The following is an 18,443-nucleotide window of genomic DNA, read 5'->3' as shown; positions in this document are numbered from 1 at the left end:
AAGTATTTACATTCCTTTATTTACTCTCATTTTACAAGAATCTGTAACTCTGAGTCTAGGCGCTGTAACTGAAATTGAAAATTTTTTAATGTTTTAGGACTCAAGAAAAAAAAGTCTAATAAAAGCTGATCGTAGCAAAACATCACTCACGTAGGCGTCCGTAGTTAGCAGCTTGCTGCTTAACACGTAGATCTTCTGTGGATCGGTTAAAGTTCGGCCCTTGACCCTGACCTGGACCTGGTCCCGGACCCATTCCACCTCGGGGCGGTACGCTCCGACCTGACAACGGCGGGGAAGCAGACACAGAGGCAAGCAGCAGCTAAATAGTTGAAGGTGATGTTGTCTGATTTACTGAGCAGCATGTGCTTTGCCCTGATGAGATGGGGAAATGTTACAGTGATAATTAACTCATCAAACATTAATGTGTCCCCTGTGGAGGATGTGAGCCCTGCTGGCTGCTGGAGAGCACAGACGCATTTAACAAACACGGTAAACATATGCATAGTAACTTTCTGCACAAAATGTTTTGCAGGGTTTATGCAGGTTTCACCAAATCAAGTTTAAGAGTTTTAACGATCTTTTTCAGACCATTACAAACACAATTTAAGATGGACAAATAAAATGCAAGGGAACCAAAACTGAAACTTCTGGGGTCTTTTTGTGACTCTTGTAAGTCACCAAAAGACGTGCTCCTCAATGGCATTCAATGGCATATCGCTCTCTAGCTAGCTAAATAGCCAGCTATGTGACTCAAGCAGTCAAAGTTAGCAGTAGCAAGCTGCTAATACTTGCTTTCTAGCTGGTAACAAGTTAGCAATATTTGGTTGCTAGCATGAAAGTTTTAGCAGCTTGTTACCGGTAGCCTGAACTGCCTTGAGCCGCAAAATGGACTCAAGATGAAGATGCCTACGACCACTACGACTCAAACTTTTGCCTGATAAAAATACTTACATAAAATATCTGAGATTAGATAGCCCTGCCACGACAAAATTTAAGACCTGTGACTAATATATTTACATTTTTTAAATGAATTCAAGACATTAATTTTAGGTAAGTGAATTCAAGACCTTTTAAGGATGAGCAGACACTGTTGGTGACAGAGCTGAATGAACACATTACTTAGGGAAAAAAAAAATCACTATTTCAGTGTTAACTCAAAAGCTGGCATTATGGCCAGAAATACACAAAAACATATTTTTGTGTATTTTAGTCATCTTGGGTAACTTATTTAGCTTATCTTTGCTTTAATAATAAGCTTAATTTTGGTGACGATAACCTAATTATCATAGCTTATATAGAGTAGAACATTATCCTGTGTAAAGTAAAGGTTTAGTCAGGCCTTGCTGAGTCAGACTGCAGTTTGTGGTACCAGTATGAACACTCACTTGCAGAGGAGCCGGACTTGCCCATGTCGGCCAGTGAGCGGTGAATCGGCTTCTTGGTCTGATGCCGGTGTTTCCTCAAGAGCACAAAGCTGATCTTCTCCCTGAGCTCAGGTGATAACATGCCCTCTTCTATCTGTCTCTCAATTATGTCATCTGCACAGACACATGAGTTCAGTTCCCATGTGATAAATGGTTTTTACTCAGACATACAAAGTCTTGATGGTAAAGGAATTAATCAGTGTTCAGAGCACAGAAACATCATCTGATTTCTCTCCTTGAGATTGACTGCTGCTTCAGAAAAACAGAATGCTTATGAAAGGTGACACTCCATCAAAGCCCACCGCCGCAAAAAGGTGTTTTCACAGAAAAAAAGATTTCTAGCTCTCAGAAAAGAGAAGGAGTTTTGGTGGATTAAAAGAAAGGCTGGTCAAGAACAAACTGATGTCATAGAAAGAAAAACTTTTTAGATGATATTAAAAACTTGATTACTAGGATTAGGTACTCTACTATCAGCAAGTCTGCAGCTGACATTTATGCTGAAACCACTTGGTTGGTAAATGAGGTACTGAGACTGGGCCACCCTCTCAGGAAAAGCTTCTTTTATTTGCTACTGTTGCAGTTGCTAGAATTGATTAGTTTTAGCTCTACATCCTTTTACCACATTGCAAAACATCTGTACTGACAGCTGGAGGGCAGGCCCCAAATCAAGTTCTGCTTAAGCCCACAAATGACGTTGGGCCGGCCCTGTTGGAAGAGCTGAAATAGATCATTTTTATCCTACATCTTAGCAACACTTAGTTATTCTAACTTCAAATGCTCTTTCTGATAATATTTGTTTGACATATAACTTTCAAAGCCATATTGTGCCATTTTATGGCACAAAACTAAATAAAAAAAAATACTGTTATAGCTACTAGCAAGTAACCCATTTACTGACAGGCTCCACTAGTTAGCTAGATTTGGTTAGGACAGAAAATACTTCTTTTTAGGCAAGACTGAGAATATTTTCAGACAAATTACACAAAGTATGAATAATAAATATTATACAGGAACATTTTGAATGTGTTTGGCTACAAAACAACAAACAACTAAACATCAATATGCCAATTCATCAACCAATAACAGACCACAAGGGATAGATATAGATATGTACATATACTTTTGGGATTTCGTCCCGTCTTTCAGGGAGACGTCTCACCAACTATCTGAGGCAACGAGTAGCCGTCCAGGTCCAGCAGCACCGTCCCTGTTTGGAGACAAGTCCTGAGCTCAAAAAGACTGTGCAGGGACAGCGTGGACACGTGGGGTTTACTCCATCTCTCGCCTCCCTCCTCCACCTTTTCCTCAAACTTCACCCACCTGAAGATATAAAAGCATCAAAAGAAAAAGTGAATCAGGAAAGGACAAAATGTTAAAACGCACTGAGGTTTTCAACAAGTGCTGTTTGGGTTCCCTCTGCTCAGCAGGCATCAGTCCACTGAAAGGGCAGCTTGGGTGACCTCAGTTCATTCTTCAAGCTTCTTGGATATTTTGCTCTGCCAAAACGGTCTTGTACTGGTGGGCATTTATCATATCGATTATCATTTATCAAGATAAGAATTTTGATTTATCATTGTCAAAGATAAATTCCAATTTATAATGTTCCCTTTTTTCCCCACTGTTTGTATAAATAAATGTCAATACATTTGAAAATATGATTAGGTGCAGTTACTGTGTGCAAATTAGTGATATATATCAGACTCTTTTATGTAATTGGTGTCATAAAAAAGTATTTTACAAATTGATATGTTTTTCAAGAGCAGGATTTTTGTTTGGGGGCTTTGATTGCTCTGTGATGCAGTCATAGATATACAGTTACCTAAAAAAGGAATAATAAATAATTATTATTGTCACTTTTATCACTGTCAATACTGCCAATCAATCAAGCAAGTTTATTTGATTGACACAGCAGTTCAGAGTGTTTTACATCATGAAAACACAGAAAACATCAGCAACATGTCATACAGTCAACATTTATGATAACCAATAACAGACATTACATTCTGTCAAGTGTCCTAGTTAGAATCATCAATATGTCACAATGGAACAGTGACCAACTCTAAGCAGATGGGTTTTCCTTTCATGCCACATCTTTGTGTGACAAGACATCAGTGAGGATTGTTCTGTGGAGATTTTTAAAGCTAACTTAAAAATTCTTCAGTGTCTCATGCGTCTTTATCCTGTACTTACAGTTTTATTTATTTTATTGACGTTTCCTTTGTATTTTATTTGTTTTATTATGGTTTTCATCTCCTTGCATCGGTTCAGCACTTTGTTCAAAAGCATTTTATAAATAACGTAATTTTTATTATTATGAGAGGAATGTCCTTTATGAACCGAAACATGCTTCCTCTTAATGAAATTGGATTCATCAGTAACTCCCTTTCCTATCTCCTCAACATAAACAAACACTGTGCCTGTGTGTGCATGTGTGTGTAGATGTGTGTGTGTGTGTACCAGGTTTTTATAGTCTTGTGGGAACCTATTTGGGGTTATGGGGACCATTGCTCCTTGTGGGGACATTTTCTTGGTCCCCATGAGGCAAATTGTTGTTTTTGGGTTAGTGGTTAAGTATGAGATGGTTAAGGATAGGGTTAGGATAAGGGTAAGAGTTAGGCTGTAGAAATTAATGGAAGTCAATGTGAAGTCCCCACAAGTGATGAAAACACGACTGTGTGTGTGGATGGGTGTATGATGTGTGTTTTGGGCGTGGACACACACCTGGCCGACTCCTTCCACTCCAGCTCGTCACCTTCTCGCTGCAAAGTGTCCATCTCTGTGAAGAGCGTTGGCGTGGGCATGTCGTCGTCTTCACTCAGGATGTAGCGTAGCCGCTCTGCTGCTGGAGACACTGCATCGCAGAAAATAACTTATGTAAGATGTTTAAAAAATCAGTCAGAAAGCATTCATTTATTTTAATATGCTTATAGAAAGCTTTAGTAGCTCAACTAGGATTGAACTGTTTGCAATAGAATTTGAATCTGTGTACATGATTGGGTAGATTTGATTGTTTAATTCTGTACGTAAATTGGACTTGCTTGCCTTGGGATGACATTTGTTGTTAATTGGTGCTTTATAAATAAAACTGAATTAAGTGGAATTAAAGGGTTCCAGGAGGGCATGTGCAAGGAAGCCATGAACCAGCATGTCATACTGTTACACAAACATTCTGCTGGAAATAATCTGACAGTGGAACAATGTAATCAACGCAGTGAATTGTTCTGTATCCAGTGACCGTATCGAGGATATATTTAAGCGATAAACCTTTCATGATGCTACATAACTATACAGATCTGATACTGTTAAGAAAATGTTTACATTTTACGTAGAAGAAATGTAGAATTATTTTTCTAAAATGAATTGTAGTCAGTACTTCACTTGCAGGGAAGTTTTTAATGCATCATAAACAGTCCATGCCTAACTTTGTCACATTTAAGGTCCTGCAGAAAAGAGAACACAACTGAAGGTTGTTTCATGCTCACAGAGCCCTACATCCAACTTAAGATAATTCTAACAAAGATGTAATTACCTCTTCCTGTCTTTCTCACTCAGGCTTTGGAGTTCATGAACTTCTTATTTTTATTTATTTAAAAATAAATAAATGTATTTATTTATTTCAAAGTCATGCTGCTGTCATTTTTTAGGTGCATCAGATGAAATGATAAGGAATTTGCTTGCAGCTATTTCTAATACTTACCAGAAAAAAAAACTGAGAAATTCTGAGATTAATCTCAGAAATAATCTAGGAAAAACAAGAAAATTTCTGAGTTTGAAAAGTAAAGAAAAAAAAACATTTCCAAGTTTCTTTTTTTATTTATGCTGCTCTGTAAACTGTAATCTGGCCCTGGTAGCACTCACCTACATGCCCCTAATTACTTTGCAAGCCTTTTAATCTTTGATGGATCAATAACATTGAATAACTTTACACACAGCTAGAAACTGTAAATCATTTCATATGACATGTTATTTAAAAATATGAACCAAAAGTGAATAAAAAGAATCCATGGAACAAAAACTAAATATTGTTTAGTTTGTTTGCAATCACAGGTTTCATCTATTCAGAGGAGACACATAGCTGGAGAAAGTAATAATAATTCACAATTTTTTAACGGTTGTTTTGTATATTTATGTCATTCTTGTACGACAGGCAGAACATTTTAAAACGCTGCTGCTTGCATTGGGTTCGTCTGATCAAATACCTCTACTGTCTTACCACTTATTGCACCACATGCATTTTGAAAATTGCTAAATAAAACCCCTCAATTCACCAACACTTCTACCCCCAAGTATTTGAAAGCCAAAGCAACAGCGATCTGCTGCCGTGTTTATGACAAAAGAAGACGCAATCCCCACTCAGGCTGTGTCTCAGCCTCCTGCTGCTTACTGTAAAATGCCCAGAAGGCAGTTAAATCATATCAAAAGCATGACAAAAAGCCCGACTTTAATTAAAATGAAAACTTCACCTGAATGCTGGCTGAGTTCAGTAAACACACTGAGCTGCTGCTGCAGGTAAATAAAGGGAAGAAATACAAATGAATCGCAAAAAGGGCTGCAGAAATAAACGCAAGAATCAGTGGACATCATATGTTTGTTATGGAAGAGATAAAACTAAACAGGACAGTTTTTATTGCAGTTAAGCTACATGTGGCTCAAATAAACCACATGCCAGAAATGTGTTCAGTATGGTCAGTTGTTATGACTAAGACATCTATAATTCATTAACTAGCTCAACTGATCCATATTAGTTTTTGTAGAAACATATTAAGTTGTCTAAATAAAAACATAATGATATATAATTATGGCTGGTCATTTAGGCCCTGAAGCAGCAAAGTATCTCCATCACCATGTCTTATACACAATATGTCCTTAGATAGTCTCAGTGCACCAGTATGAAGGTCATCCATCAGGTTTCTGACTGTGCAATCTTTCTAGTGGCTTCCTTTGCTGCTTGTTGGATCAGAAGTATCATAAGTATATTTTAAGAAATACTGTCATATTCAGTAAATTACAATATGTCCGGAGGAGTCTTGTTTGTCAGATTAAAAGTACCTTTTGAAAACAACAACCTTTAAGCAGGTATTAATCATATTTTTCATTATTAAGTCCACTCCCATCCAGAGCAAGCAAGTAGCAACAGGGGGAAGGAATAACTGTGTTTTAACAGGAAGAACCTGAGTCAGCATGACTGAGTGTCTTCCATGATCGACTAGAAGAAGAGGAGACACTGAACAGAAAAGCATAGAGGCAAGGAGCAAACAATCCTAATGCCACAACTGCTTTTGTGAGTGGCTTTGTCTGAGGCTGCATTCAGCTCTGTTTAGTCTGGTTTAATCAAACTCTAGTTCAGTTGGTTTGGTTTGAGGTGTGAATGCTCAATTCAACTCAAATGCGAACCAAAAAAGCAAACTCTGGTCCACTTAAAAACTTCGGCCTCGGTTCGGTCAATGTGAACTGGTATGGCATGCAAACCGGAGACCGCTCCAAAAGCAGGAGGAGGACTATGGCGCAGGGCATTATGGGTAAACAGAACCAAAACAAACATGCGAGTCTAGCGCCACAAGGAGAAACAGCTTGTGGTCTTTCACCAGAGACATTCTACCACTGTTACACTATTTTTGTTTACATCTTTTGGAGAAAAAGGTTGCACTCAGCGTCTTCTTCAGAAGTTTTCATGTCGTATCCTTCACTAGTTCCTGGTGCAGCACCGCCACAGGCGAGGAGGTGAACAGGTTTTTCAAATAGTGTGGATCGTTTGACACAGTCTAGATTAAACTCTACAAGTTATGGCCTTTGGTACACGTAAATTGCTTGAAGGGTCAGATGGAGGTATAAGCAGACTTTACCCTGATATAATCAGTTCTGCTATTTGTGTCTGAGCAGGGAACATACTACATGCACAATGTAGCTGTTTGTAGGAAGGTGAACTAGTACTAATTTTTACAGAATTATAGACTTCCATCTTCCCTGAATGGAAGTCTACAGCAAGAGTAAGTCAGCTGTGAGTCCAGTGACAGTTTAAGTATATTGGAGATATATTTTAGCGTCTTGTGGCCTGCCTTCTGGATGAACCGCCTTTGTAACTGTGATGGGCTTTGTTGTGAGGCTTGTTTGTTTGATCGCTCTTACTTGTGCGGCTGATGTCTTGTAGACTCTGCTCAGCTGAGTCCATAAGTCCTTCCTCAATGTCTATGTCTCTGTAGCGGTCATGGTCCTGGTGTCTGTTGTGGCCGTAGTGTCTGTCCCGCTCCATGTCCTGAGCCTCTCGACTCGACCGCCGTCGCCTCCGTTTGCGGCGTAATCCACGCGACACAGGGACGCCGATGTAGACGGATTGATGGTCTGTGGAGGAACCCGGTTCGTTGATTAGAATCTGACACTGTGCCATAAAAATAAAGTAACAACTTACCAGTGTTTTCACTTGATTAAATGTTTAAGTGCAGTCATGTTTCACATACACTGTAACTGCAAAATTGCAAACTGTTTTATAAAGCACGGCTGTTTGAAAAAAGGGTCACACTGAATAAAGGAAGTGATTTGATCACAGCTAAACATCATCAATTAACCATATTTTACTTAATAACGAAAAGATATAGACAGAAATGTGATTTCTAGCTGAAAAAAAAAAGCTAGGACACACCAATGCCTTTGTAAATAGCATGATTACCACTTAGATGTTCATTCCAGAGATCCAGATCTGGACTTTGACTAGGCTCAGGACCAGTCCTTGGTTGACAAACTTACAGTTGCTATCATGTACTTTTCTTGTTTCTTATTTTGAGTTCATGCCTCACATGCTCCCCCTGTTCAATTCATTCTCATCTCATCTTCACAAGGACATTATTACATAAATCCAGGCAAACTTGTTCAGTTGTTTCTTTTTCCCTTTAGAAAGTAATGTTTTTTTCCTCCTTTCTCTCCTCTGATGAATGTTAAGCTTCTTCTCTCTTTCTGATGGCACATTTAATGTCAAACATAAGAGTCAGCTGTAAGCTTAGTGACAACAGTTTAAGCCTTACTGTAGCATCCTATGGCCAGCTTGCAGGGTGAACTGCTGGAATTAGACATGTTGGTGGTTGTTTTTAACATCCACAGCTTGCAGACTGTTGTCCATACAGTGGAAAGGCTGATTTGAAATTAGACCTCACTTAATCTCTTGCGAGGCACATAAAAGGCAACAATCTTCCTTCTCAACTCAAGGCTCTTTGGATCTCAACATGGTGTTCACTCTGACCTCAACAGTTAGGAGCATACCAAACTGCAAGTGTAAGGTTTAAATATAGTAAAGCTCCTTTAAAATTGTGAATAATTATGTTTTTGGTACCTTATGTGATACAGCTGTGTGTGATTCTAGTCAATTTATTGTCCCCAGGCAGCATTTTTACTATTTTACGGAAGGTTTTGATTTATTTTAAATATCCACATGTCCAAATATGGTAAACAAAAAAACAAACAAAAAAAAAACAAACAAAAACACAGACATTCGGATGTTGTAATTCTTTTGCATGTTATGTTTTGAATGATGTAACCTATATCTGGTATTCAACATCAGTTTTAGTCTTTATTAGAACTCAACATGACTCAGTTTCATAACTCACGTAATCCCCGTCACCAAAACTGTGAATGATGCGAGTTAGATTGCCTGCTTCCAATTAAGATGTTGCTGTAACACTAATTTCCCAGAGTATTTCAGGTCGAATGGCAGAACAGCAGGGAGACGCACAGCAATTCAGGATGTTTCGACAATAAAAGGTACATAACCCTGCATCGGCAATATGAAATACATAACATGCTTCACATTATGAATCTTGCTCACAGTCTCAGAATTAAAACTACATTGTGAAATAACCCATTCAACACAGTTTTAACAGACAAACTCGAGGTTTGGACTTCATTTTGTATGTTTGCAGAGGGCCATTTATCCACCACAGGCTTAACTGACACACATAGAGACAAACTCACCATCCTCTTCCTCATAGCGAAGGTCAGACACCCTCATCCCTCTGTCTCCATGGTCCATCCTGGCAAGTTTAAAAATATATATTTTTTACACACATGTAGATTTACCCTTAGATATAGTAGCATGGTGTGGCTGTGGTTTTTAATACCCATGTACACAAAGCATCATGGCTAACCGAAGAGTAGCTGCGTTTCTATTGACCATACAATTGCGCAATTTGATATTTAGAAAATGAATTTGCTTAATGGAAACCCGCCAATTCGAAGGAAACGCTCAGTTTTCGACAAAATGTGTTGGTGCTAAAATGAGGTTGTATTCCAGCCATATCGAAATTGGTTAATTTCGCAAAACTGTCATGCCACTGACGCAAACCACGAAGAAGACGACGACGGGAAGTGACTTGTGTTTTATTGACTTGTCGCGTGAACAGACGTAGTCGCGAGTGATTTCAATTGCACTTCTTATTGAATGGAAACACTACAATTACAAAATTGTGTTTTTCGACATTAGTAGTAGCAAAGTTTTGTGTACATTTGTAATGGAAATGCAGCTAGTGCTTTTCCAAGTCCCACTTAAACAAAGGACTTAAAAAAGCCTACACCTGTTTAGCTTTTTGCTTGCTTTGAGATTATTTTTTATCCTTTTTTTTAAGTAGATTTATTTTATTTTACATTAGAGTACAAAATACATGGTGCAGTATTGTACATTAATGAAAAGAAAAGAACTCAAATCAAAACAAAGAAAAAGAAATAGAAACAGAAAATGTTGCGTTGTAATGAATGAATATGAACTGTGTGTTAAAAAGATCCATTCTTAAATTCTATAGGAGTTTCAGAATCCAGTCTGTACTGAAAGCTGGAATGTCTTAAGAAAACCTGTACAGGCACAAAAAAGCATAAAAAAAAAAAAAAAAAGAAATCTCACTTGGTAAGAACATGTGAGAGTATTTGGGCTGATCACAGGTCATAGTATTATTAGAAAGATAATCACGTTTCAATCTAACTGTCCAGTTTCTGGAAGAGTTTAGTGGCCTTGTTTATTTAGATCTCTATTAATCTTGCTTTCTGTTATGGTATATGGTCATTTTGAAATGGGACGGAGTCATCCATAAGCTTTTAACTTTATAGGCATGTGTTTTTTCAATGATATGCGTGTGTGTGTTTTGGCATTTCTCACCTTGCATGACCCATTTCTCTAACAAATACTGCATTGTAAGAACCCAACAGTCCTTGTTGTTTTTGGGTTAGGGTTAGGTTTAGGAGTGAATTGAGTTTAGGCTAGGTTTAAGGTAAGGGTTAGGGTTAGGCTATAGAAATGAATGAAAAAATGAATGAAAAAATGAATGGAAGTCAATGCAAAGTGTGCATGTGTGTGCATGTGTGTGCATGTGTGTGCGTGTGCGTGTCAGAGCTCCTTATCTGGGACATGACCTCCAGCTGCATTACCACCAGCAGCATCACTCGCTCACTGACCTGCTTGCTGCAGCACTGCCATGCAGATCAATGGGAAAATAATTAGGAGTGAGGGAAAGTCAATAAGAATGCACATAATTAAAACAAATGCAATGGTAACGTATCGCACGTGCCACCAGTTCACACACTGAGTGCCACCAGCGAGGAATAAGGCCACCATGTTCCTGCTGGTAGAGGTGTCGAGAAAATAAAATCTTTATTTTCATTTAAATGTTCTCTGAACTGTTCTTTTCACTTACTATGCTGAATATATTCAAATGGTTCATTTCCATTTCAGAAATAAAGAATTGTGGCTCAATCAAAACAGGAGGCAAAAGTATTCTCTGTTCAGTCCACTGACTGGCTCCCTGTGTGTAAACATTGCCTGTATGTGATCATTGTAACACTCTCCAGGAGTGTTCAGGTAGCAAAAACACTCCAAAAGATGGACCTGTAGCACTCTGTGAGATAACAAAAGCCACCCAGGGTTACTTCTGAGAAACTACCATGCTCTCTCTCTCTCACCTTGGCTGGTCTTAAGGGCTGTGAGTCAACCATCAAGAGGATACTGAATGGAAGGAAAACAAAACGCAAGATGCTGCTCTTCAAAAACAGTAAAACCTGTTTGCGGATGAGAGGCTGTTGGAGGAAAGGTTTTGAAAACTGATTTTTTTCTTTTTTCAGATCAGAAGTGATGTGATGTGATCTAATGGGAAACACGGGTGTGGCGGTGTAATGATTTGAAATTATTTTACTGCAACTGAGTCAACATGGCTTTCTACTGATGAAACTAGCAAATATAGATGGTAATAAAACATAAAACAGTTTTTTGAGAAAATGATAATGTGCCACATAAGTTTGAACTGATTGTTCACACAGAGTATAAAAATATTTATACAGGCTCAAATTTATACATACATCTTTGTTAAGATTTTGGTAAATGTCCCTCGATACGTTGTACCTTGACCACACTTCTGACCTAATTCTGTTGGGATTTGACCACTCTTCATCATCAGCAGCATCAGAGTCGGTAATGTAAAAAGACTCAACAATCTGATAAAGAAGGCTGATTCTGTTCTGGTTCTTTTCTCTGGAGATGCTGATGCAAAGAAGAATTCTTCATAAAATCAAGAAAATTATGGCAACCCTGACCTTCGCCTTCACACTATCTTGGGAAAACAAAGTATCTTCAGTCAGAGGGTTCTTTAGATTTGCTGTAATACAGACTGCAACAAGAGATCTTTCCTGCCATCAGCCATCTCCATCTACATTAACTCTTTGAAGAATCTAAATTAATGAGTTACAAGAACATTTAATTTCCCTTTGGGGTTAATAAAATATTTTTGAATTTGATTTTTTTTTATTTGAATTCATCACAGACTTAGAAGAGTTCAGATTAAATTATGAGTGCACACCTGTTTGTAATCTCGGTCTACAGGGGCAAGGTCCAGATCCAGGGTAATGCAGATATTTAAGGTTAGCCTGCTTCATTTGGAATTTCTACAATCTTAGTTAAAGTTCAAGAATTTGAAGGTAGTCTCCCTGAAGCTTTTCATCCACAGCATGATTCTAACCTGACCATGCTTCACATTTGATTCAGTGTTCTTATGGCTGAAAGTGTCGCTTTGACTTCTCCATAATTCTTTTTGTTGTAGCCAAGCAGATCAATCTTTCTCTGAGCTTGTCATTGTGTGGAGCTGCATGATTCAGTTAGGGTTGAAATGTGATTTGAGCTTCTAGGGTGACACTTTGAAAAGAAACAGGCCTCAATGTGAACAGAGGTAAGTTTCAACTCCATGGCAGAATTTGCCTTGATTGTTCCTGAAGAAATTATTCTTTCCTCTCAGGAATCAGGTCTTCCAGACTTCAGCAAAGAGCTGACACATGCTTGTAGTTACATAGCCTCACTCAAACATTTGTAATCTGCAGCTGGTTAGAAATTACTCTGAAAAACTTTCTTTGGTTTGTATATGTACAGACCAAAGGGAAAGCCCAAGGATCTCAGAAAAGTTATGAAAAAGGTTTCGATAACTTTCCCATTGTCCTGAGTAATGGCCAGTTCTGTGATGCTAAAAAAATAATAATTTTTTTGGTAACAGGTACGGAAATAGATCTTGGCCTGGCTAAGTTAAATCATATGCTAGGCTCTAGAGGTACCAGCATCTCTTACTATAATTTTTTCCGTAAATGTACGGAAAACCTTACGGCATATGCCTGTAAGGTTTTCAGCATGTGATGATTGCAGAAAACTCCCTTTAAATTCAAACTTCCTCACACAACTCTTATGTTTAAAAGTGATTAAAATTGTGTATTGTGCAACATTTATCCCCACGCCATTAAAGTAACACAATTAATTATTTTTATGCCCATCATGAGTATCGGTAAACTTCTAACCGTAACTGTAAAGTTCTGGCCAGAAAAATCAGAAAAGGGGAGTTAAATCAAAGACAAGAAGAAAACCATTTAAAAAGCAAAAATATGTGTTTTGAATGCAAACAGTATGAAAAAATGTAAACAAAACCATCAACTTTTAATTTTTTTTTAAACACAAAATAATTTATGGACCAAGCCCACATTTGTTTCTTTCCTGCTAACAGGCTTGGTTTGAATGCCTTGAGTTAGAGCTGCGTGTCTCATTGTGTTTTGGCTATGGGATGCTGGAAACGCCACCCTGGAGGGGTGAGAGCTGTGAAGCGGCTGGTTCTGACCTGGCAGAGCTCCGTCTGAGCTGCTGCTGTGGAGGGTTGTAGCTCTGGCTTCCTGCCTCTGTAATTAGTGCTGTCACATCAGTGTCCTTCACACCCAGTGGGTAGCTGGAGTGAGCGCTGCAGGCCACCCCACCCTCCCCCCCATCACAAGCTGATCGATGGGCTCGCCCTGCCTCCGAATGCCCCCCTCACCACCACCTCCACCATATGGAAATAATCCCCACTGGTGTATGAATGGGAGCACGAGACCTCGCTGTCATGTGCCCTGCCAGCATGGAAGTATTCCCAAACATCCGCACGAGGCACAACAGGTTCATTTGTCGAGTAATTGAAGCTTTTACACTTTGAAGAAACCTGTTAGAAAGATCAGCGTGGTGTTTTACACTTTTAACCTCATCTAAAAGCAATCAGGGAAACTGAAATTACAACAAAACTTGATAATTGTTAGAGAATGCTTTCTGTGATGTAACTTCACCTAAACTTTCACAAAGTTTAATGCCTTGCACAACAATCTGTTAAAGATTATGCGTGAGGTTGAAAGAAATTATTGCTTTAGCTTTAATGTTAGCATTTCAAACCGCCTAGCAACATGTTTTAGCATAATTTGGAGACAATCTTACCGAAAGATCATGAATAGAATTTGACTAAACATATTTATTTAGTCTTATTCATCCAGTGTGGTGTCCAGCAGAGAAAGTTAAGCCTGATGTGTTTTTACATGAGTTAAATCATAAAGATATACTTTATATTAGCTTAGTCAGTAAGCGTTACCCACTGAAAGTGTTAGCTGAAAGGTCTTACGCTTAAGAAGTTTTTTGAGTTGAAACAATTATTTAATAATTCAACTATTATTGAAATATAAAGTTGATTTCAATAACAGTAAACTGAACAATGTTGTCTTGTGAAAATGTGGTTGTAAAATACCAGCTAACATCACTTTGTATTCTATCGATGTAAATATTTTTAGTTTGAGTAGTTTCACATTGCAGAACAAAGTTAAAACAGTGGGTGTGTCCGATGTTTAAAGGTAAGGGAAGTGAGAAGTACAATAAAAACGTTAGAAAGAAAAACCAAACTAGTCCTTTAAATTTGTTTCCAGGTTTAACTAAGTTTGTAAAAGAGAAGTCAAGTTCTACTTCTTAGCTTGCAAGCACTTTAAAGCTGATCTGAGTTTATAAAACATCTGATTAGTTATGTATGACCTCTTTCTTCTCTGATGTATAATTATGAGATACACGAATCAATGGCATATGGTTGCCTGACTTGATCCCAAAACAGTCCTTATCTGTTCTTTTTATGACTGGATATCTTTATGTATAATTTATATAACTTATGTATTTTTGGTTAAGAGTCTCTTAGCAGTTAAAACCTTAATATAAATCTCACCAAATAAAGAGTGTGTAAGCTGAGTCATCATTTCTATTGGCTAAAAGGTTATTTTCGTACTGTAAGGTCACTCATTTTCATTCAGAAATATCAACATCATTTGTGTGTTCCTGTGACTGGCTGCTGTACATCAACCACCTTAAAGAATATTATCCTCATCTGTGTCAATCTTAGCAGTTTACCAAAAGAAATGCCAGAAGAATTTAGATTTTCTTTAGTGCTATTCTCCAAAAGACCTAAATCCAAACTGGAAACCCTTTCTGAAAAAACAAACTAAGATTGTCGCTAAGGAAAACAGAACAAACAAATAGCACTAAACAGAAAATAATAAAGTAGTTTGGAATAAGTGCCAGCCTACCTTGTTTAGTTGTTAGCCTGAGTGACAGAGAGGAGAAACGACTTTTGATGTTCATCGAGTCGCAGCAGTGAAAACACGCCAGTGGAGCTCCAGCAAACTATTGAGTGGAATAAAGTCAGCACAGAGGAGCAGCTCTTTCTGTCAGCGCGTGCCTCTGTGCCCGGCTATCGCTCTCATCATGAGGTCAATAATGGGCAAGCCGGCGCAGAGCTGAGAGCTGTAGACAGGACACTGTTTCAGTTGACGGCCACAGATAGGAAATCTCTCACCGTGCTGCACTAGCAGGTCGATACACACGGGGCCGTACTGCCATAATCTTTTACAGAATTAAAATATTCTCTAGAAGAGAATTACTGGGAGACATTCAGGGTAAAAAGCAACAACAAAAATAACAAAGGACAGTTCTAAACTTTTATGTAGCATGAAACCCCAGAATGTGCTGTTTTTTTGTTGTGTGTGTTCTTTTTTTTTTTTTTTTACAGAACCCCCGGTAACATAAAAATTAGCATAATTCTGTCAGGTTTTGAAATTCATCACTTGTTAAAGGGGCAGTATTATGTAGAATTGACTTTTCATTAGCTTTGGATCATGCTAGAATGTTATTCATAAATCAAATCATACCTGGAGTGTTGCTTTGATTCATGGCAGTCCGAATGGCACAATTCTAATCTTTTCACTCAAAATAAAACTTATTTGCCACTTCCATGTGGTTCTTAGTCAGAAATGTGTCCAATAGTTTTTTGTAGTCAGAACAGTCATGTTGCATTGTATCCCAGTTTTACGTCAGCCTTCCTGTTACTCATTGCACTCAGAACCCCTGCAGTTTATTTAGATCCTAACCAACTCATGCTAACCTACTCATCCTAATAAAGCAGTAAATCCCAGCACTTTACTGCAGGCAAAAAAAAAAAAAAAAAAAAAAAAATATAGGATAGAGTTCGACAAGCATAAAAACCCACTTTGTAGTCCAAATAATATATTGAAGCAATGTTGGGCCTTTCAATGACTACATAGCAATAAATGAATTGAATTTTATGTAAACGATCACCCTACCGATCTCCACTGATCTTCCACTGAGACTGGAGCAGAAAGAACCTGAGAGAAAGAACCTGTTAAGTCTGATTGTCATGGGACCAGAGATCTGAAGATGTGCTGCTATTAAAAGCTCCGAATCTGTGAGAGGTTTATCAGGGTGATGAGGCATGGAGGCTGGATGTGACCAGAAGCTGCTGTGCAATCATCCAGCACAAGAAATTTGTATCCTTAATGTCCTGAGGGAGAAGCTTATCAAATCTTTCTTTCTTTCTTTTTGTACCCGCCAGCATACGGAGCATTTAGTGTGAAATTGACTGCAGACTGGTTGGTCCACTCCCACACACACACACAAACACGTGTGTGTGTGTGTGTGTGTGTGTGTGTGTGTGTGTGTGTGTGTGTGTGTGTGTGTGTGTGCGCGTGGGTGGGTGTGCACACACACGCACGCACGCACGCACACACACACACACACACACACACACACACACACACACACACACACACACACGCACGCACACACACACGCACTCTCACTAGAGCCAGATATGTGGAGGAAGCACACAGGTGTGGATGGCAGTCTGTTTTTTTTCTATTGTTAACATATTGGAGTTCAAGTTTCCCTTAGAAATGTGATGCTAATAATAACATGATATGAACCAGCAGCAACATTCATATTCAGGCTCTAAAACAAATTGGCCGTGTTACCTATTGAAGTGATGACTCTAGTTACAGATCTATAGAGATCAGTTAAATTTACATAATTGGATGCATTTTTCTGTAAAAAAAAAAAAGTGCAATTGCGTCTGAATTTAGGCAGCAGATAGCACTTTGTTTCAGCCTAGCTGTGAGCACCACCTTCCAATTACTCCACCATGTGATGGAAGTTCAAGAAGCAACAACATGCACTGAACGTCAGATGCACTGGCCCCAGATGACGCAGTGAAATATGAAATAATGATGACGGCCCAATAAAAAATGGCTGCTAAAAGTCAAAATGTTGTAAAGCTCAACTTGAAGAGCAATCAGAAATGTAACTAAATCAAAGCATAAATGCTTATTTCTGAGTGGATGATTATTTTATTGTTATTTTGTTACATATTTAGGACTTTTTTTTAGAAGACGTTGTGCAGTCTGCATGTTATATTCTGCTATGCATGATAAAAGTCTTTCAGTAAATTAAGTTATTTTTTACACTAGTAATTAAAATATTTATAAAGAGTCATTGAAAGAGTTTTAATGTGTTCACAATGTAGTGTATTTTTAATGTAAGTTCAAAGTAAAGCCATTATAAATAAGCTTTAAATGTCATCAAAATGAGTTACTAAAGCATAAAATAAGCACAGAAGTTCAAATATATTTAAAGTAAAATAAGTACATATAGAGTTTTTCCACTTCAGCACACAATGTGCACTTTAAAATGAGATTTCATAGTATTTAAATTCAGCAAAATATTTGGTAGGTACAAAATAAGCTGTTTCAAAATAGCACTCTTAAAATGAATTTTACTATAATTTCTGAAATATATCCTATTATATTTTAGTACATTTATGCAGACTTGTTTTTCACCTGGGTTTTCAGAGATTCGGCCACAGATTTGACTCTAAGATTTCCAGATATACAGAACAAGGTGGCCAATTTCTTTGTTCCCTCTCTCAAGGATTTATTTTCACTGTCGTTTTGTCTGTAAACCAAACACAAAACCCCCGATGGAAACGCCATGTTTTGATTTTTCACAAGGTGGAAGGGATGTTTATGAAATACGACGTAATGACACAAACCAAATTAGAGATAATTTGTAGTTCATCTGCTCCCTGCAGAGCTTGCTGAAGGTTGTTGACAACATGTGAGCACCGCGAGGGCCGTTTAGTGTCATTTCGGCCATTTCCAGGGAGTATAGTGGAATTGTGCTCTATTATCTGAGCTCAACACTTGTGCAACATGGATATAAATAGTGAGCCTGCCCCGTGACAGATAAAAGAGTAAAAAGTGTCTGATGCTCCTCTTATGACTTATAACGGCGAAACACATGGCCACATTATCATAATCGCAGGTTATTTTGACGTTCACACACCCTGCTCTTGAGGATTTTCTGTTTTAGGCAACAGAAATCTGTGTAATTATTCC

The 18,443-nt window shown here is 38.1% G+C and overlaps 1 protein-coding gene across 1 annotated transcript in view; it reads right to left on the bottom strand.

The window, feature by feature from the left end:
- Positions 1–9,441, bottom strand: part of slc4a5a (solute carrier family 4 member 5a) — a 28,137-nt gene extending 18,696 nt beyond the window's left edge. The window contains 6 exon segments of the mRNA XM_088009118.1: positions 151–279; positions 1,386–1,538; positions 2,584–2,744; positions 4,146–4,275; positions 7,551–7,763; positions 9,348–9,441. Coding sequence (XP_087865244.1) covers positions 151–279; positions 1,386–1,538; positions 2,584–2,744; positions 4,146–4,275; positions 7,551–7,763; positions 9,348–9,441 — 880 coding nt within the window.
- Between the last annotated feature and the right edge of the window lie 9,002 nt (positions 9,442–18,443).

The sequence above is a fragment of the Poecilia mexicana genome, unplaced genomic scaffold, assembly GCF_051168715.1.
Source record: "Poecilia mexicana isolate PSO_F unplaced genomic scaffold, ASM5116871v1 scaffold_9, whole genome shotgun sequence".
NCBI classification, from domain to species: Eukaryota; Metazoa; Chordata; class Actinopteri; order Cyprinodontiformes; family Poeciliidae; genus Poecilia; species Poecilia mexicana.
Note: the sequence above shows the minus strand (reverse complement) of the source record. Positions and strands in the feature narration are given on the sequence as shown.